Source organism: Penicillium bovifimosum, assembly GCF_028826915.1.
Source record: "Penicillium bovifimosum strain IBT 22155 chromosome Unknown utg000006l_segment0_segment0, whole genome shotgun sequence".
Lineage (NCBI taxonomy): Eukaryota > Fungi > Ascomycota > Eurotiomycetes > Eurotiales > Aspergillaceae > Penicillium > Penicillium bovifimosum.
Window position 1 is genome coordinate 1,980,390 of NW_026622715.1, and position 19,628 is coordinate 2,000,017.

At 51.6% G+C, this 19,628-nt stretch overlaps 8 protein-coding genes across 8 annotated transcripts; 3 read left to right on the plus strand and 5 right to left on the minus strand.

Moving 5' to 3' along the window:
• Nucleotides 1-1,410: 1,410 nt before the first annotated feature.
• On the minus strand, nucleotides 1,411-3,226 carry N7515_008406 (uncharacterized protein; the record flags this gene model as incomplete). Its single annotated transcript, XM_056669150.1, has 2 exons — nucleotides 1,411-3,118; nucleotides 3,201-3,226. 2 exons carry the CDS (start codon nucleotides 3,224-3,226, stop codon nucleotides 1,411-1,413), a joined length of 1,734 nt encoding a protein of 577 aa, XP_056518980.1.
• A 913-nt stretch (nucleotides 3,227-4,139) lies between these two features.
• N7515_008407 (J-type chaperone JAC1) lies at nucleotides 4,140-4,982 on the minus strand (the record flags this gene model as incomplete). The annotated part of the gene is made up of 1 exon (XM_056669151.1): nucleotides 4,140-4,982. One exon carries the CDS (start codon nucleotides 4,980-4,982, stop codon nucleotides 4,140-4,142), a length of 843 nt encoding a protein of 280 aa, XP_056518981.1.
• A 388-nt stretch (nucleotides 4,983-5,370) lies between these two features.
• On the minus strand, nucleotides 5,371-6,991 carry N7515_008408 (putative pre-mRNA splicing factor; the record flags this gene model as incomplete). Its single annotated transcript, XM_056669152.1, has 2 exons — nucleotides 5,371-6,860; nucleotides 6,916-6,991. The coding sequence occupies 2 exons, from the start codon at nucleotides 6,989-6,991 to the stop codon at nucleotides 5,371-5,373; spliced, it is 1,566 nt and encodes a 521-aa protein (XP_056518982.1).
• Nucleotides 6,992-7,527: 536 nt separating this feature from the next.
• ppmA (type 2C protein phosphatase PTC7) lies at nucleotides 7,528-8,919 on the plus strand (the record flags this gene model as incomplete). The annotated part of the gene is made up of 1 exon (XM_056669153.1): nucleotides 7,528-8,919. The coding sequence occupies one exon, from the start codon at nucleotides 7,528-7,530 to the stop codon at nucleotides 8,917-8,919; it is 1,392 nt and encodes a 463-aa protein (XP_056518983.1).
• Nucleotides 8,920-9,562: 643 nt separating this feature from the next.
• On the minus strand, nucleotides 9,563-11,641 carry N7515_008410 (uncharacterized protein; the record flags this gene model as incomplete). Its single annotated transcript, XM_056669154.1, has 4 exons — nucleotides 9,563-10,447; nucleotides 10,500-10,866; nucleotides 10,934-11,408; nucleotides 11,524-11,641. The coding sequence occupies 4 exons, from the start codon at nucleotides 11,639-11,641 to the stop codon at nucleotides 9,563-9,565; spliced, it is 1,845 nt and encodes a 614-aa protein (XP_056518984.1).
• A 583-nt stretch (nucleotides 11,642-12,224) lies between these two features.
• N7515_008411 (phosphatase PAP2 family protein) lies at nucleotides 12,225-13,679 on the minus strand (the record flags this gene model as incomplete). The annotated part of the gene is made up of 3 exons (XM_056669155.1): nucleotides 12,225-12,643; nucleotides 12,706-13,240; nucleotides 13,299-13,679. 3 exons carry the CDS (start codon nucleotides 13,677-13,679, stop codon nucleotides 12,225-12,227), a joined length of 1,335 nt encoding a protein of 444 aa, XP_056518985.1.
• A 919-nt stretch (nucleotides 13,680-14,598) lies between these two features.
• On the plus strand, nucleotides 14,599-15,859 carry N7515_008412 (phosphosulfolactate synthase; the record flags this gene model as incomplete). The annotated part of the gene is made up of 6 exons (XM_056669156.1): nucleotides 14,599-14,838; nucleotides 14,892-14,929; nucleotides 14,985-15,022; nucleotides 15,081-15,160; nucleotides 15,225-15,307; nucleotides 15,367-15,859. 6 exons carry the CDS (start codon nucleotides 14,599-14,601, stop codon nucleotides 15,857-15,859), a joined length of 972 nt encoding a protein of 323 aa, XP_056518986.1.
• A 687-nt stretch (nucleotides 15,860-16,546) lies between these two features.
• Nucleotides 16,547-18,523, plus strand: N7515_008413 (putative C6 transcription factor; the record flags this gene model as incomplete). The annotated part of the gene is made up of 1 exon (XM_056669157.1): nucleotides 16,547-18,523. The coding sequence occupies one exon, from the start codon at nucleotides 16,547-16,549 to the stop codon at nucleotides 18,521-18,523; it is 1,977 nt and encodes a 658-aa protein (XP_056518987.1).
• Nucleotides 18,524-19,628: the final 1,105 nt, after the last annotated feature.

A 19,628-nucleotide genomic window follows, 5' to 3' on the forward strand; every position in this document is an offset into this window, starting at 1 on the left:
ATCAGGGGTGGCGGCCACTGGTCCTCCAAGGAAGAACTTCCGGAAGCCTAAGATCCACTGATAGCCGGGCATCAGGTTAGATGCATTGGCATGTACAAAACATCGATGCCTAGGGGTTATGAAACGAATCTTCAAGTGCATGGGACTCTGCCAAGAAGATAGCAGGAATCGCTGGTGCGTAACGTTCCCTGCGCCGCAGTGGATAGGACTGATTGAATTCTTGGATCTTTCAAGACCAATTGGAAATCCGTATGTACAACGTTGGTGTTAGTTTTGACATCATTTGAATCAACCAAAGTCACTCAGATGATGAATCTCAAACTCGTTCGGGCCGATTGAGAGCTTTTCCATGCATCCACAGCCGAAACTCCCCGATCAAAGCATAGAAAACCTTAAAGAGGGCTATGCGTGTCCGAGGCGACTAGATGCTGAACGCCAAGGAAGATGATCGACAGAATATATTGACGGTCCGCTGGCCAAGCTTTAGCTCGGGGGCTGTAAAGATAAGAGATAGCGAGCTCAAGAAGAAGTCCTGTGTACGTAAATAGGTAACACAATTGCGTGGAAGAAGGTACAGCGATGTAGCTGTCCGATGTACTGTGTACTGTGTACGGAGTAGTAGTAGTTGAGGATAGCTGCATTGAAGTGGCGAAGACACAAAAGACAAACAAAGTGGAGCGGGAGCGTGACGTTCTAGTCTTGGCGTTTCCCGTTTCCCCTGAACAGCCACTTCCATCTTTTCCATCACAGCCTCCCCAACTATTGATATAGCATCTTCGCCAAGATATATCTGACTTGGATGCTGTCGATCTTTCAAGGGGCTTAGTACTTTGAATTGGTTGCCTACGATATAACTAAGTTGTGCCTTCTATCACTCGGGAGACTTGCCCTACCGACGGAACAAAAAGAGTGGAGCTCCTATCGATCACGATTGACGATGTGCATCGAGTATGCCTTATGCCATTGTCCCCAAGACCCAATCAGCCTCTCCACTTCACACTACCCCATGTGTCGTGGAGTCGCCAACCCGGCCCATTATATGGCAAGGCTGAAGATTCCATTGATGATCCACAAGCTTGGATGCGGTATACAATCAATGGAATCTAGAAGCCTACATTTGTATACAACTACCACATACGTCAATGTACTTGGGAGGATCAAATCATATCTCATTCTCAACCCACAACGAAATAAACAACAGGCTCAGCCGGCAAGCCAAGATCGTGCAGAACAAACGCAAGATAAATGCAATGCACCTCGAAAATGACAAATATAGCATTGGGCAACAGAACGCCAGCGGGTCCCTTGAAACTCCCGTTCAATCTTCAAACTCTGCAAGGCATCACATCATATCAAGTTTGTGCAGAACTTGATCTCCCAGCCCCGGTCCAATCACATCGCAGTATATGCTCACATTAAGCGATAGACAAGATCAGAGGCCAGCTCCGGTGTCACATCTAGCAAGGCACGGAGGTTTTTAGGCGCTGAACTCTCGCCTCGCTCCACCTTCAGATCCACCGCTCGCAGAGACGGTGTCGCTGCAACTGAATCGTCTGCCGAGTGATATCGGGCCAGCTCCTTCACCTTGCATGCTGCGTAGTGAACGACCAGTCGGCGGAGCTCGTTCTCCCGAAGCTGCGTCGCGGACGTCGGTGTGATCGGCTCCAACCGGGCCGTTTTCGTGTATGCATAGTGCACCAGGTTGAGCACCATCCTGGCCTTGGATGCAGCCAAGCCGTCGAAGATTTGCGACTCGGAAGTTTCGTCGCTCGGTAGGGACAGGACGAGGAGGTCTCGATGCAGCTTTCGGAGGCAGAGCTGCGCGAGAGCGGGGATCAGGTATCGTGTGGCGAACACGTAGACTTTCGCGTGGAATGTGATGTAGGGGAGGTCTGTTGATCCCCTGTCGATAGGCGAGGGCTTGGAAACTGGGTGTTCATCGTTGTATTGCAGGGACATGAACTCGTCCCAGAGGCTGAGACCAGGCTCGCAGGGGGATGAGGCTTGCTGCTGCGCAAAGGACATGTCGAGCATGGGTCTTTGGCGCTGCCCTTGGATCGTGTCGTTCCTATCTTGAGTCCATGAATCTTCCATAGGATCCTCTGGCACAAAGGTGGGCTGGTCCTCCGCGAGCGCGGGTTCTTCAACTGCAGGCGCGGGTTCATCGACAGGCTGTTCCTGGTACTGAGTCTGTTCGGGCTCTGGCTCTGAAGTAGGCTCTGCTGGAGGATCGTTTTCAGCAACGAGGTCTAGTTCCCGTTCTGGTTCTGGTTCTGGTTCAGCAGCAACCTCTGGGGGTGGTGTTGATGGCGGCGTGAGGTTGACAGTCTCAGCCGGCATAGGAGTTTCTTCTTCGATGAGCTCTGGTTGAAGGTTTGATTTCTTGCCCTTCTTTCCTTTCTTTCCCTTCTTTTTAGATGACTTGGGCTCTTCGGCCTCCCATGAGACAGGTCGTTCGTTTGGGTCTGCCCATTGCTCCTCGGAAGGAGGCTCCTCCTCAGCAGCCGGCGCTACCGGTGTAGTCTCCGTGTCTTCGTACACCGCTGGCTCGGGCTCGGCATTGGGTGCGTCGGCTGAAGCTTCAAGCTCTTGAGCCGGCTGGGGTTCGGGCTCTGAGGCTTCCGCTGGGGCTTCCGTCGGGGCTTCCGCTTCCCTGATCACCTCTACGGGGGAAGGCTCGACCGCGCACTGCGATGTGGGCGGCTCGCGTTGGTGCGTAAGCTCATGGTACGCCGCGCTATGTTTCCGATGGCGATGCTGCGGAGGCGGCGAGGGAGCCGGGGGTGGCACGGCCGACGACATTGAACCGGATCGATATTCTGCTCTCCAAGTGGCGGAGGCTGGGGTACTTTCGACCACACCAACACTAGGTTCTTCCAGGTCCTCCAGCTTCGGTCGAGGCACGCTATAGTCGCCGGTGTATGCATACTCGCAAAAGGCGACGAAGGTTTCGACATCCTCATCCTCTATCACGGCAATTCGGTGTTTTGATTCCCTTGTTGGACCGTTCATGAGATTATGGAGAGGCTTGGAGACATGCTTGGCGAGCCCAGACTGAATCGTCAGCTTCTCGTGTCGTGGGCCGACCAGGAAGGTGAATGATGGTGAATGAATGATGCTGTCGTATTAATTATGATTTAGCGGTCTGCTCACAAGGCATACACAGATTGAGGCCATGGAAATGCGATCTCAACACATACCTGGCATAATCTCGAACAGACTCCATGAGGGATACTTTGATCCGCTTCTACTTCGGGGGACCTGAGAATTGAAGTATATACGTTGTGGGCTGTGGCCAGCAGGATAGCCCCGTTAAATATTTCATCTTTGCCCAATTTACCAAGGCGCCGAAACTCTTAGTCTGCTACGTGTGCAGCTGTGATGGGGGAGGATCAATTCCGACGAGACCCATTCACTAACAAATTGACGCTAGACCGGTCAGGTCCATGGAGATATGCACATTGGGGCGAAACTAATCTGGCCAGTTTGCCTCATGAACACTCGCTTCAGGTACTCCCCACTCGATGTTCTGTCGGCTTGCGCTCCAATCGCTTGTTTGCCTGCCAATACCCCCGTCCACTCGTCAAATCCAACGATTCAATGCCATCCGCTATGACCGAGGAAAAAACACGAACAACGCATAGTATCCATACAGAAGTCCGGGAGTAGCTGGGTCCTGACTATGCCCCAATTGTCGACGTTGGCGTCAGCAGGTTTGTGCCCAATCCCAGCCCTGAGGGAACCCAATCTGCGGCCTCACTGGTTGATTTGTCCTGAAGCTCCATCGGGTCTTGTGCTGGGATTTGAAGCTTCACTTTTTATTTTTCGGATTGGGTTTTCAAGAGGACTACGTACTATTTTTTTACTTCCAATGTGGCGGTCAAGCTGTTCACCGCTGTCCTGAGTCCTCGATGTAAGTCAGCTCAAAGAATGAAGATACTAGCTAGTACTACAGCAATACTGAAAATAGCTGATCTTTGGGCTTTATTGGCAATATTTGCACTCGAATTAAGTAGTTGATATCTCGTGATCTGTCCAAACATGCCCAAATATCCATACATCCACAGATGATGTACAAAGGTATATCCAACAGCCCGGAGGTTCTCATTCTGCGATGAATGATGATGTCGGTGGAGATATTAGCCAGTATGTGTCAACCGAATCTCGGTATTCCCAGGCTCCCACTCTCTCAGCCCTTCCCCAACGCTGTACCAAAACCGCAAGCGAATGCATTCCAGTCTCGCAGCCTCCACATCACCCTTATCGAATGCTGCACCCAAGCTCTCCACACATTCAGCAACCCGTAGTTCATTCTCCTTCTTGAGCGCATTGATCTGTGTCTCTCCCTCAGCCGAGGCCCCGACCGCCTCGATCGTCTCTTGCACTTCCATAACCTCCATTAGAGTCTCCGGGTCGAGCGCATGCTTCGAAGCTCCATCTTCCGCTGTGACGTCGATTCCATGCCACTCCCGCAGAATGTACTGAGCCCGCTGCAGCGGGTCAAGTAGCGTTCGGTACGCTTCGTTGATACGTGCCGAGAGAGCCTCTGCCTGTTGCTTTTGAACACCGTTGGGGTATTTGTCCGGGTGAACTAGGCCCTGGAGTTGGAGGAATTCTCGGCGGAGATCGCTGGTTGAGATCTTGAACTGTGAGGCTGGGGGTGGGCCTGCGGAGAGCGTCTTGGGAAAGATTGTGTAGTGATTTGTTATGTCTGGTGCACCGGCAAAGGTTACTTCGCTTTGTTCTGTCGAGGGAGAGGAATTTGATGAGGCAGAGCGAGTTTGTAATCTGGGTGACTGCTTAATGATAGATTGACGCGTTGAGAGAGTTGTGAGTGCTCGCGCTGGCAGGCTGCGAGATTGGCGGACCGCGCGTGCATCTTGGCTTATGTTCGATGAGGGGCATGGCCCTGAGAGAGGTCTGAGGGTTACTGTGCGACAGACATGCCGTATAATTCTCTGTGAACGGAAAGCCATGGCCATGGTGGTTGTTATGGTTTGTTTTTAGGAAGTGAAAGCTATCGAGAGGTGAAAAGCCCTATACCGCTTTACGTCATCCCCGCACCTAGCACCACGTGACTATGAACTATGAGTATGAACTATGAAGGCATCAAAACCCATAACGAGAATCATTGAGTCGACAGTATGGTTCAGATCGAACATCAAGTTATATTAGAGGAATATCCAAGTTGTATCTTAGCTTAGCCACATACATTGTTCGAGGGTTTCCAATGACATGAGGATGATTGTATCACAAGTTCAGCGGAAACAGACACATGAACAGCAAAGATTCCGGTCCGGATTTACTCGAATTGTATGCAATCCAAATGAGGAGGTGCTTGTCAGGTCGTCGAGATAATGCATAGCTGGATCATTCAATACCCCAAAGCTTCACCGTGCGATCATGACCACAGCTAGCAATCCACTGTGCATCGTGACTGATATCTGTGCTCAGAACGTTGCCCGAGTGGCCGCTCAGCGACTTCACTAGGGACCAGTCATCCGCACTGAAAACGTTGACACTCTTGTCGAACCCACTGCTCACAAAGAATGTACCTGATTTCTTGGGTTGTGGTCCTTCTGCTGGTTTGTCGGCTGCTGGTGAAGCGCTATCAATGTCCATCTGGCTGCCATTTGTCGTAGGCAAGAACGAGGCAGCCTCTGCACCCTTATACCAGCGGAGATCCGATACCACACTCTTGTGTGCACCGATTCCGCCTGTGTTCCTCACTTGTCGCAAGTCCCAACATTTGACCCATCCATCGCCAGAACCAGATAGCACTCGGTGGCCATCAACACCCCAGTCCATAGCGAAGATTTCACGAATGTGGCCCTCCAGGATCATCACAGTACGTCCTGTGCGTAGATCCCAGATACGCCCGATGCTGTCGAACCCGCCACTTGCCACGAGAGAGCCATCATTGTTGAAAGCTACTGTATAAACTTCTCGTGAATGGCCTTCTTGCAGTAGTAGCTCGGTTGTCGTTTCGATATCCCACAGACGCCACGTGGTGTCGAAGGAGGCGGATGCTGCATATCGACCAGAAGGGTGGAACTCAGATCGGCATACACGGCCAGAGTGGCCAGATAACGTAGCAAGCGGCTTATCTTGGTCAAGGGCCCATAGGTGGAGATCTCCTTCGCCGCCGCCGGACATTAGATTGACAGACGACGGTGAGACATTGGAGCTGGGGATAGTAGCGCCGGGGAACCACGACAAACCACCGACGCGATCCGTATGCGCCTTGAGATTCGCCGTTTCTTCCAGATTAGGCACACCGAGCAATTTGATCCCACCGCTCCAATTTCCAGCAGCGATGGTCTTCCCGTCCGGCGAGAATCGGCAGATGCTGACTGGGCGATCGCCAGCAATCTGTGACCCATACAGATCGAACCCTTGTAGTTTTTCCCTGACAGCTTTGCGATGCTTGACGTGTGTTCGAAGTGGGACGGTTGACTCCTCTTTGAGTCGGGCCACACGTGCTTTTGCGCGTGGCAATGAATAACGGGCAATATCCTTCCGTGCTTCGAGCAATGCGTTTCCACCCTCTGTGTAGAATTCCTCTTGTTGTTCTCCTTCCTCCTCCTCGGGTTCTTCCATTTCAACATCGCCTCCACCTTGTCTATCGGCCATATCGGTCAACAATTCACGTAAACGATCGCGCCGATCTCCAGGCCCTTCTCCAAACAGCGTAATCGGCTCTCCGAGCTCTCTGAGTCGTGCGCGCACTCTCGTATCGTCTGTTGGAACCACCATCGCCGCTGCTCTCCGTTTCCGTTCGAACTGCGACAGAATGGCAGAGGCCCGCTCGGTAGGGATTCCCGCTGCAGTAGAAGGCATATCATAGTCTTGGTCCATCGCTGTGATTTCGAGCTTCGTTAGCAGGTTTCAAATGGGAGCTGTCTGGCGACTCACGCAGATCAGCATAGCTGATGCCCATGTCCGTGTCCTCTGTTTCCTCCACATATGCTTGTCGCGCTGGGTGCATCATATTGGGCAATGTAGAAGCCTTTGCTTCTCCGGCTCAGAGGCTAAGTAATGAAGTTTGTTTGGTACAAGGAAAGAATTGGGGTATCTTCTATAGGAAAGTGAAAAAGGTGGGAGATCTGATGTTGGCAGAATCGATCGAGATCCGGCGGTATCAGAGAGGAGGCAGAGACAATGCATGCAAGTCCTGGTCCAATTGTAAAGTACTGGCATCCAATAGCTGTGAACAATCTCATACGTTACTTTTATGCCTTCTTAAGTATCAGCATCACGTCACGTTCAGCCCTAATGAACCTATTTCAGTTACACAGTACTCCGTACTTAGGAGGATATCCATGTCTGCCCGTTAATTCAGGCATCACAAAAAAATCACCCATGACGCCAGGCGGTCGGCGATAAGAGCGGGTACTCTCTTATCCGTTTGAGGTTCATGCAGCTCCTTGATTTTTTTTGATCCTTTCCTTATACCTTGCTCCTTTTGCTCCGAATAGGAGCTTATACTCCAAGAGGAAGACATATACCTCCGGCTCCAGACCTGAGATGATGCCGCCAAGTGTTTCATGTCGAGCCTGCAGCTCCGCCTGCAGTAGCCTACAAGCCATCGCTCGAGATTGCGTCTACTCAGTTTCCGCCAATCCCAACACATACAGTCCCTCAGTTTCTAGGACTGCGAATGTTCGTTTCTCTTTTCAAACAGTGAGAATCAGACCAAACACTCGTATCAGTCCAAACTTGACTCGCCAATCCTCACGCCGAGCCTTCCACTCAACACCGACATTTTCCTTCGAAAGACCCTCTCCCTCCAAAATCTCATACCGCGTCGCCGCCTCCTCCTCCGGCAAAGGTCGCCGCTTCCATCCCATCAAAAATGCATACAACTTCGACCCCGAGGTCGACGCTCTCGGCGTCTCAAAGGACAAGAACCCAATCAGTAGGCGGCGCAACCGCCCAGACAGCGGCGAAGACGCCTTCTTCGTGAGCCGTATCGGAAACCGCATCTCAGACCACCAAGACAACAACGCCGAAGCCGTCGCCTTCGGCGTCGCTGACGGAGTCGGTGGTTGGACGGAATCCCGCGTCGATCCGGCCGACTTCTCACACGGCTTGTGTGGATATATGGCACAGACCGCACAGACATGGCATGAGCCCGCGGAGCACTTGCGTCCCAAACAACTTTTGCAGGCCGGGTACGATCACGTTGTGGCCGACTCTACAATTCGCGCAGGTGGTAGCACGGCATCTGTCGGTGTCGCGTTGCCAGATGGCCGTGTGGAACTGGCGAACTTGGGTGATTCTGGTACTGTACTGGTTCGCCGGGCGGCAGTGCATCATTACTCGGTTCCGCAAACGCATGGATTCAACACGCCCTACCAGCTCAGCGTGATTCCGCCACGCATGCGAGCGCAGGCGTCTGTCTTTGGTGGGGCGTTTTTGGAGGATTTCCCCCGCGATGCGTCGGTTACGAACGTGCAAATGCAGCATGGTGATGTGCTCATCGTGGCTACCGATGGTGTCTTCGATAATATCAACAATCAGGATATCCTCAAGCTCATCACGAGCCGCATGATCATGACTGGGGCTTGGACGGCTACGGATTCTGGCGTTATGGTCTCGAAGAACTTGCGTGCTTTGACTGCACCCGGTGGACTTGTCGGTGCTCTTCCCACTTCTTCGGGTGCGCCGCTGCCTCAGAGAGATTCGACTGATTCCGAGCCGAAGCCTGAGGATCAGGTCACTTTGCAGTCTGTTCTCGCTGCGACTGTGGCTGGCGAGGCAAAAATGGCCAGTGTTGATTACCGCCGCGATGGCCCATTTGCTAAAGAGGCTCAGCGCTACTACCCCGGTGACTATTACCGCGGCGGCAAAGTGGATGACATTTGCGTTGTGGTTGTCATCGCAATTGATGATGGCATTGCGGCCGATCAGGTCTGAGAATGGGCCTCCATGGTGGAGGTATATGGTCGATAAAGGCGTCCCACTGTAACTTGGGCTTTTTCTTTTGTGTTTGTAAAGGCTGAGGCATGGTATATAACTGCATAGCTGTGTGCATATAGAAGGTGCGGGTATTTTTGATTTCGCGAAGAGCTGGCAACTACAGGAGATCTTATAAAGATCACGGAACTACACGGACTTTATGAGCCGAGGTATCTCGAGTATCTATTGAACAGTCATTCGGAATGTGTCCAATTCAATAGTCACTAACTATCCTTTTTGAATCATGATTTCAACAAACCGAGAGACCGTTGATGTGTAACAGCAATAGTATCCCCCCAAACACCTACGCTCCATGGCCAAAACACAGGTCAACTGTACAGACAACATTTGAAGCCAGAAAAGGACCATAACTTTCAATTGCTTCAAGTTTTGCTGGTACCAGCCCCGTATCCCAGTGGTTGGAGACAGACAGGAGAAATTAGAAAAGCGATTTTCATTTGAAAAGAGAGAAAAGGAACAGAAGCACAAGGGAACCACGTAGATTGTAAACAATGATAAAAAAAGATAACAGGGATGAAGAGCGCAAATGGAGATCACAGTTCAGAAAATACACATCGCAGAATACGACCTCGCGGGCTGCTTAAGCGGCAACCTCCACGGGCTTCTCCTCTGCGGGCTTCTCCTCTGCGGGCTTCTCCTCTGCGGGCTTCTCGTCTGTGGGCTTCTCCTCTGTAGGCTTCTCCTCGGCCTCTGTGGGCTTCTCGGCCGGCTCTTCCTTGTCTGCGCCATCCTCCTTCGCGGGCTCAGGAGCGGTCTCTTCGGCATCCGGCATGGGAGAATCGACATCATCCTTGGCCTTGGACTCGGGTTCCTTCTCCTCCTCAGTCTCCAGCTTCGGGGTGTCAGCACCTTCTTCTTCCTTGGAGCCATTGACGGCGGGCTTCTCCTCCTTGTCGGCGGAGCCAGGAGTGTCGGCATCCAAGATGTTCTTCCAGTTGGACAGGATGTTCATAGCGCGGTGGCGGAAATTGAACTCATCATCCCGAGGAATAAAGGCTAGCTTGACGATCAACTTCAGAACCTTGTTGATCTTGGTGGAACGGATGATCGAAACTTCCAAATCAGAGTGCTTCTCCAATTTGTCGAAGTAGGGGGCCATGCCGGCCATCTCATCTTCCCTGGGGGATTGGTCACGGGAGATGAATCCCTTTTGGAGCTTGTGGCGGAGGAACAGGACTGTAAGGTATAAGCTATCCTGCTCGGTCTCACGGGGGTTCTCATGGGTAATGGGGAAATGCGTACTCTCTTTTTCCTTTTTCTTTCTCAGATCCTCCGGGTCAATGGGCTTCTCGGGTTCCTTGGCATCGGCACTGTCGCCTTCGTCGCTGGCAGCAGGAGCAGCCTTGCCCTTCTTAGCGGGGGCCTTCCGGGTCTTCGTAGCCGGGGTCTTCTTTCCGGGCTCCTCGGCGGGTGCCTTGGGGGTGGTCAACTTGAGCTTAGTGTTTGTCTTGGGGGTCTTGGCGGGCTAGATTCCATAACATGAGCGAGGTGAACAACAGGACTCCGTTAGAGCTTACCTTGTCCGCTTCGGCGTCGGTTTCGGCCTCCTTCTTGCGCTTCTTTGAAGGAGCCTTGGCCTTCTTGGAGTCATCCGCATCCTCCATCTCAACGTCAGTCTCAGCTCCCTTGCTCTTGCGCTTGCCTTTCTTGGTCTCCTTTGCCGCCTTGGCAGCTGCCTTCTCCGCTTCCTGGGCCTCCAGCTCGGCCTCTTCCTGTTCAATGGCTGCTTGGTGATCATTCAGAAGATCCTTGAAGTACTGGAGGTCATGGCCCTCGGATGCAACTTTGTAGGCGTTCAGGAGCGGTCGGCTCTTGTTCTTCTCTGAGACATCCTTGCACTCGGCAGGATCCAGTGGGGTCAGGTTGGTGTTGGGGACCCAGGCACTGGAAGCAGAATAATCAGTAGGGGGAACACATTGGGTGTAAAATCGGTGGGCGGTGGGGGACCTACAACTCATTGGTCTCGAAGAACATGACGGGGAAGGTACGCTCATGAGTGCGTCTTCCGCCATCAGCGTACTCGCCTTTGTAGGACCCATCCGGTTGCATAGCCGTGACAGGGCGGCTTTCAAGCAGACTAGGAGGTAAAATGTCCTCATCGCAGATGATGGCGGGCCAGGGCGCATAGCTGCGGAGGCGCGCAAGGTAAGTTTGACCTGGCTTGGCGTCCAGGTGAGTGATGCGGCTCTGGGACTTCTTGCGGCTGAGCTTCTGTGTGGCACCGGTGGAGACGCGGCGGTTCTTGGAGGCTTTCTTTGCTGAGGCAGGGGTTCCGTCGGCCTCCGCAGGCGCAGCAGCCTCTGCATCGGCAGGGGCAGCACCAGCAGCTACCTCATCGGCCTTGGCCTCAGGAGCCTCACCAGAGGGAGTAGGCTTGTCAGTCTCAGCGGCATTGTCGCTTTTCTTGTCGGTCGCAACTTCACTCTCTGGATGAACACAAGTGGGTTAGCGGTCGCACAGAAATAGGGATGCCCCCGACCGGGTGACAGTGTTGGGAAGCTGGAGCGCAACTAGATTGAATATCAATCAATCTATGCTTACCGGTAGGCTTGTCTTCCGAAGTCACATCTGACTTCTTCTCGGAATCAGTGGGATTCTCGGTAGTGCGCTCGGGCAGGTCGCCGTCAATGGGCGCGGAGACAGGGGTATCATCAGCCATGATGGCAAGCTGTTACTAAATGGGATAAAATCCAGGAGGCAATTGGGTAGATTGTATGAGTTGTGGTAGGTGTAGGAGGAGCTTCCAGGGGAGGGAGAAGAGTGTGGAGAAGAAAGGTCGCGAAAGGCGCGGGAACTTCAGGACGCGTTGTCTCTGCGGTGGGCAATGACGCCACAACTCAAACCCACAGTATTGAGATCAAGTCATTGATTTCAATATAAATCAATTAGACTCGACCTATTGTAGGATTTTGGTACAATAGAGCATAGACAATAGTCGGAATCAAATGTGCTTCAATGCAGGCTGCCAGTTATAGCAAGCGACCTCAATTCAAAGAAGCGATGCCTGGAGTCATGTATCTAGTAGGGTTGGTAACTCTGCTGTGAACGCCTGATTCTGCATATTTCTAGAAACAGGAAATCAATACGAGTTTCATACCAATCCCAAGGATAATGATAATTAGGTGTCTATGTACAATATAGTCCAGACCAGAGGACGCATCTCATACAGGGTATCACGTTCTAAAACAAAGATGCGCCAACAGGACAATCGAACCAACGTATAGCCTAATCATGACGGGCATTCAAGCGCAGATGCCAGCATATGCTGGTATACCCTCGCTGATGGATCCAACCTCTTCAGGGACGTCGAGTGATGGTTCCGGTTTGTGGATTCGGACAAGCCAGAGGAAGTAGTCTTCCAGTGGCAGCAAGTTGAGCAACACTCCATTAAAACACCAACCCAGGGCACATACAAGAGCTCCCGCAACCGCATCCAAGATGAAATGGTTGGCTGTGGCAACGATCACCACGAGGATGGTGAACGGATACAGGAAGCCGAGCAAAACGCAAACAAGGCGACGCCATGATGGAAGTCTCACTCTCAGGCCTCGGGTGAGCCGCGTACGCAGAATTACGCCCCGATGTTGCGGTGGCAAAGGGATAGTTATCAGCGTGAGGCCGATCATTAAAGAGTAACCGAAATGCAAGGAGGGCATGGCCGCTGGAACCCGTCAGTCAGTAGCCCATCCGGAACATCCAAATCAGATAGCAGGCGCCACTTACCATATTGATTACAGAAGCGATTCTCTGTCCAAACGCTGCCAGCTCCATTGGCACCATGTACGGTGTCCACGAACCCATAACTGCGCGCTAGGTCCGCCTCTTCGCCCTCCGCAGTCGTGTCACTCAGTAAGCGTGGTGGCATACATGGCCAAAGAGTGAATACCACAAATGCGAGAAGGTTGCACACGGCCAATGTCCGCCGACGTGCTTGGTAGAGAAGAGGACCAGCAGGTGATCCGCTCACAGCACCCTTGGGTTTCCCCGGCTGGGACTCATCGATTCGGTTCCGCACGGTGGTGTAGTAGTAGAGCCAGACAAGGAAGGCAATCGTTCCAGGAATGTGGATGAAGGAATATATCCGGTTGATCCATGTCATCACGAGGGGATGGCGAAGAAAGTACCTCTGGATCAACGTCTCCCAAAATATGCCCATAGCTTGTTCCATCTCGATTAATTTCAAGGCGTGTCTCCTGGCCACACCGACGGTATCATCTTTGAGAGTGACCGCGGTAAACGCACGACCAAGCTGATATGTCTGTATAATGTGTGAGATTCTTCGTCCTTATACGAACCGAAAGTGTATATCGACATACCCAGTAAACCAAGGCCCAATACCAACATTCCACCAAAAAAGGAAATTTCCGGAGCAAGCGACTCAGCAGTCGGTCTTGGAAGACGATTGTATTCGGCGATGACACCTCGAATGTCAGCCCCAAGATTCCAACTTGTCGCTTGTGCCAACCATCTTCTATGGTCTGTGAAGGGGAGCACGATCTCGAGCTCAGTAGCCCATCTTTCGTCGATGGAGTTGAATATCCCGACTCCAAGGAATCCGACGAAGCCGCTCGGTGGAGGTCGGACGACCTTCGCCGACTGTAGCGAGACAAGGGTGATCCAACAGCACGGTTGATCCAAGTGCCTCCAAACAAGAGGCCGATGACCACCAACGGCTCTATGATCGCCCCGGCTCCCATGATGAGTATGAAACCGACCAACACCTACGTACCATCCAAGGGCAATGGAGGAGAGGGAAGAAAATGAATAGAATTTCCGTAAGGTTATGAAAGCGATCCTTGAAGAATGGGAGACTTGGGGAAAGATGGAGAGGGGAAGTGTAATTTCCCTGGTTGAGTGGTTGTGTTCACAAGACTGACCCTAGCCAGGTGCCAGGGAAGAATTCGGAATCAGTCACCAGACAACTTCTTTTTTCTTTGTTTTTTCTTTGTTTTTTCTTTTATTTTATTTTTTTTTTCTCTATTTGAAACACCAGCGAATCGTGCAGGCATCAAAATTTGACCCAACTAAAGTCCATACAAAAGACCCACAAGGCTGAACTAGCTCTCGGCAACGGCGCCCGCGATGGGGACAGGCGAGTCATAAGTCTCATAAGTGCTCTCTCATGCTCTCATGAGTGCTCTCGTTCTTAATTTCTTACTTTCTCCTGTGTTTTAACAGCTCTTCTAATGAGTCCAAGAACTTGAGTCGCAGTTTGAATTACGATTTAGCTCGATCTCGATGTGAACCCAAGGTAAAGGGGGATTGAAACTTGGCATTAACACACATAAACAGGTTATGTACATAAGAGTTTCGGATGCCTAACTCCGATCCCGAACCACCCGGACTCCACTCTAAACTTTCTGGTCTCGATGGAGTACAGTAGAGAAGGATAGATCCGAAGTGGGAGAACGCCGAAAGAACTCATGCCTTAAAATCAAGGCTAGAAATCGGAGAAGACTACCGCGGGTGTCGTCAGTCTGAGGCCCCGAGACTAGGTCAATATTGTCTGGATTCTGATGAACTATGTATGACGTTAAATAGTTAACCGCAATATACTGTGTACACCTCAGTAGTGACTTTGTCTTCAAACCACTTCTCTTGCAACTATCCAACCCTATGCTGTGCGTTAGTAGTCCACTGAAAGTCGCCGGTGGGCGTGTGTTGAGTCGCACCCCCCAGATGGCCAATGTTGCTCTGTCGACTCAATCTCAATATTTCTCTACCACCCCGATCGTATCTCAAGGGGCCACTCTTCTACAAGATAAACAGAATGGCTTTGGCTTTGCCCGGTCAAATCCCAGACCTGCCAAGCCCAGGATCAAGGGAGTGACTGAGATCCGAGGCCCATACTACTCGGTAGGCGCATACAGTCCCTGTGTCGACAATGTTGTGAAGCTAATCCAGGCCAGGTCATGGGCAAAAGATACCTGGCAGATATCCTCGAGACGTAATGTCCCACATAAATCCCCGCTAACGAGATGGTATCTGACCAATGTGGATAGAATGGGCAATCATGTGGATGGCCTGAAGTTTGCGGGAGGTCAGTACAAATGAGACTCCAAGTATCACAGTAATTGACCTTGTTGTACGCTACCTAGGCTCGTTTTCTCTATTTCAGGAGAAAGCACTGCGTGAAGTGGTTGACCTAGCCCACGAGCACGGCGTGTATGTCTCGACGGTAAGAGTGTCTTGAGCTAACACATTTGGAAGCGTACTCTTAACAATCAACTTCTATATGGTAGGGTGGATGGGCTGAGCACCTCCTCACACACCCTGATTCAAATGCAGTGTTTGACCGCTATTTGAAGAAATGCAAGGATCTCGGGTAGGTGTACCCAGCGATGTTCAGGGTATAACCTGGAGTCTGACGAGTCCTATCCGTAGGCTTGATGTCGTCGAGTTGTCCTCCGGTTTCCTTTCAATCCCCGACGACGACTGGCTCCGACTCGTCGACAAGGTCCACTCATACAAGTTGGAAGCCAAGCCGGAACTAGGAATTCAATTTGGAGCCGGCGGAGACACCCCTGCCTCTGGCCTTGAGGCAATTGGGACCTCTGATCCTGGCAAGTTGGTCAACTTGGGCCATAAGTTCCTAGATGCCGGTGTGAAGCGATTAATGATCGAATCGGAGGGTATCACCGAGAATGTCAAATCCTGGCGGACTGATGTGGTGTCGAAGATCATGAAGGAGCTTCCTCCCGAGCGTGTGATGTTCGAAGCTGCCGACCCCAAGGTTTTCAATTGGTATATCCGGGAGTTCGGGATTGATGTCAACCTTTTCGTAGATCACAGCCAGATTGTGCAGCTAGAGTGCTTGCGGACTGGCATCTGGGGCACTGCCACGACCTGGGGCAAGATAGTGTCGTTCCGGCCCTGATTGGGAGGTGAAAGACACGTGTATTTCCGTCAATGGATCCGTCGGGGCCAAATGTCTGTATACAGCTCCATCCTGTAGTAACCCGTCTATCGCGTGTTGTACAAGCTATCTACTCCGTAGACAGTCTTGATACTTGTCTGGTCTGTGGCGGGATCGGCGGGCTGGATTGTGTTTAGTAATCTGAGTTTGGCGGGGACCCCGCCCCGAGGGCGAAACCTCTCACCTAAACAGAGGCGCGTATGTACCTCTTCCTAGGGATAGTCGACCTTGACATTCTGACCCTGAAAGCGTATCTGATATGCATCAAAGCAATGGCTTGACTTGATCGAAAGCACTACTTTTCGTCAAGATGGTCTAGAAATCTTACGCCTCAATGATCATCACTGAAAGCCCGAACGACTGACCCGGACCTATTCACCAAACGCAAGCGCGGCGAGCGGGATGCCTCGAGCTATTACCACCCCCGGATCACGGCTTCGATGCCGGCGAGCCTGCGACAGCTGTAAGCGGCGAAAACAGAAATGTAACGGCGAACAACCTTGTACAATCTGTGTCCAGAGGCACAAGGAGTCGGAATGCCATTTCTCGGATCGGCCGGCACGTCTACTCAAACTAGATGGGAAGGACAAGGACTCGACGGTGTTGCTTAGTGAGCGCATAGTGGCATCTCCACAGAGGGAAACCGCAATGGACGGTCTTTTGGATTCTCTCGAGGATCAACGAATGAATATGGAACATCAATCAAAGAACGAGAGGGAGGGAACGGCTCCGGTGCCAAAAGTGGCACGACTTCTGCGCGATGGCCAAGGGAAGTTCATGTATATTGGTGATTCGGCGAGTCTGTCATTCCTGCAAAGTGTGCGTCGGGTCGTTATGTCTTCCATTGGCCGATGCGAGTTCACCGAAGACAATTCACGGCACTCGATGCTGGAAGCATTTCAGCGCAATCCGAGCACCCAATCTGGGCCTCTAGCTACACCACCGAGCAACGAAGAAGCCCATCGCCTAGCTCGTCAGTTTGTACTTGCCACGAGCCCGTTGTTAGACCTATTTGACCTGGAAGAATTTCACCCACGATTAACCAATTGGGTTGCAAACCCCTCGGGGGATGAGGATACCGTTAGCTCCATCTTCTATCTTGTCCTCGCCATTGGAGCTCAGGTTGCCGAGCTTGATCAGACTGTAGCTGAACAGTATTTTGGAAGCGGTCGTCAATTGGCCTTTTCAGCCTTTCAGGAGACTCCCAGCATTTACACCATCCAGTCGTACATCCTGGTCTCCATGTACATGCTCGGCGCTTGCAGGCGTAATGGCGCATTTATGAACCTTGGAGTAGCTCTGCGTGCTGCGTATGCAGTAGGAATTCACCGCAAAGATGCAAATGCGCTCTTTTGTGGGCGTGAGCGCCGAGCGAGAGAACGAGTTTGGAAGAGTCTCCGCATGATGGACCTGTTTCTCAGTGCCTCCCTCGGCCGCCCTCCTGCAACTTCTGACTACGACCATGACATACGTGATGACACTCCTGCGCCAGGAGAAGCACAGCGTCAGTTGACCCCGGATCAGCAACTTTCCGCTGCTGTCATCTCACTTTGTCGGATATTCGAACAGATCTTGACCGAGGTCTATATGAAACAAGTCATATCAATCAATGTTGCTGAGACCATATCAAACCAGCATCGAGCTTGGGTTCGCACACTTCCAACGATCCTCAAAATGCCGATTGAGCGGCCTGAACACAAATCTATGGAAAGCAGTCTGGCTGCAGCCCACGTTTTCGGGTCCTACTACTGGTCGATCATCTTGTTGACCCGGCCGTTCCTCATCTATCGTGTTGCCCAGTATATCAAGGGAAAAGCTAGTTCATCTCCTCCTTCTGAAGGTCAAAATGGCAGCTCTCGCATATCCTTGTTTGCCGATGCATGCGTCTATTCTGCACTGCGTGGTCTGGATGTGGTGAATGATTTCAGCGATAGTACCTCCCTTCCGCGCCGACTGCCCTTCTTGATCAACTCTGTTTTCAATTGTGTCATTGTTATTGGTGCTGCCTTTTTCGCCGACTATGACAATCTCCTTCCCTTGGAAGAAGGAATCAACAAAGCCGAACGATTCCTGGAGCTTTTCGTTCCACACGATCCTCACGCATGCCGCTTTCTCCAGATCACCAAATATCTCCGTGCTGCTATAGCCGAGTACGTCTCGCGCCGAAACCGCCAATGGATGAACCAGCGCAGCAAACAGGTCGATCAACTCTTCGGCCAAGTAGGCGGTAGTGAGGATCCTTCCTCTGATCGCCCAACGAATGCCCGATCCTCTGCATCCGTCCGCGTGTCATCTTCTACCTCGCCTCGCATAATGCCTGGCGTAAATGCATCCTCAGACATGCCCTGCCAACCAACCCCTCAACCTCAATCTTTCGACAATGGTATTTGGGAAGCCTTGTGCAATGACTCAGATGCCACTGGAGGGCTGTCCTACGATGCTGCCATCTCTGCGTTGACCACCTCTGGAATCCCGGTGGGCTGCTCGCCGGGCGGCACCATTCCCTCGGGCGTGCCCCCGGCGTCTGGCCCATCCCCACTTTCTGACATGATGTTCTCCGGTAATGGCTTGCTTTATATGGCCGAGGATCTCCCGGTCTTCGGTATCTGGGGAGACGAACCCTGAGATATACTCAGTAAGGCTGTTTAGGATCTGTGAAATCTCCTCGATCAATTTTGAAATCTTCAATGGGTAGCCGGTGTGCCGGCGCTGATATGGCACGGGCTAGTGAGTTTCTTTCTATCTTTTTCTGTTTTACTATCAAATCTTTATGACGCGAGGATCCCCTTGTAGTCATGGCTATTGGAAAAGCGTGGTCAATTATATACCCCAAACAAGCGAATGGAGAGTGTTCTTTCATCGGGCACTGCCCAGGTGTACATTTAACAGGACAACCGGGGTTGATCTGATGCCCGGCTTTAAGGTACCCCAGCCCGCCCAGTAGCACTTCCATACAGCATATATGCAACTGCAATTCATACAAGTACCGATCTGCCTCTGTATATACTTTTGTGCAAGACAACTGGTATGTTCAGCTCAGGCAGTAACCTAGAACTGGAAAATACAGCAAGAAACGACGACCAAATCTCTTATGCCCATAAGAGTCCCACCCACCTAGTGGTGGGAAGTATAGGCTCTGTGATTCGCCTGTTGTGTACCAAGGACAAACAAGAGAAGAGAAGACACAATCGGAGCCTTGTATAATCTCAATCGAGTCATTATATGCCCATGGTTCGCCCTGAGGACGTTCACGCTCTTTTAGGAAGAGTGAAGAGCCCGATCTGGGTAGTGTTTACTGCCTCACAGAGCTGGGTGCGTGGGAGACGGAGAATGCCGACTGATTGATGAATTATGTGTGAGCCGGTAAATGGAGAACAGAATCAAAAGCGGGCCATCTAGACGACAAAAGAAAAGGGAAAGGGCAAAAAGAGGGCATCCAGCCAATAAGCATCACCGTACACGGGTTATGTGGGAATAGGCTAGAGACAATGATAGATGCAAGATATGAGAGGCATGACCAGAACTGTCAAAGAGCACAGGGAAAGGGATATGGGATAGCTCGCTAAGTGCAGCGAATTTCCAGAAATGAAACGAGAAAAGAGGATTCGTGGCGTGAGCTTCGATACGCACTGCATCAAATAACGACCAGAGCCATGATATGTACACATGTCAATTCCAAGAGGCTCAAAGGGACAAGCTGCAAAATGAAGAATGCACATTTCAGCCACAA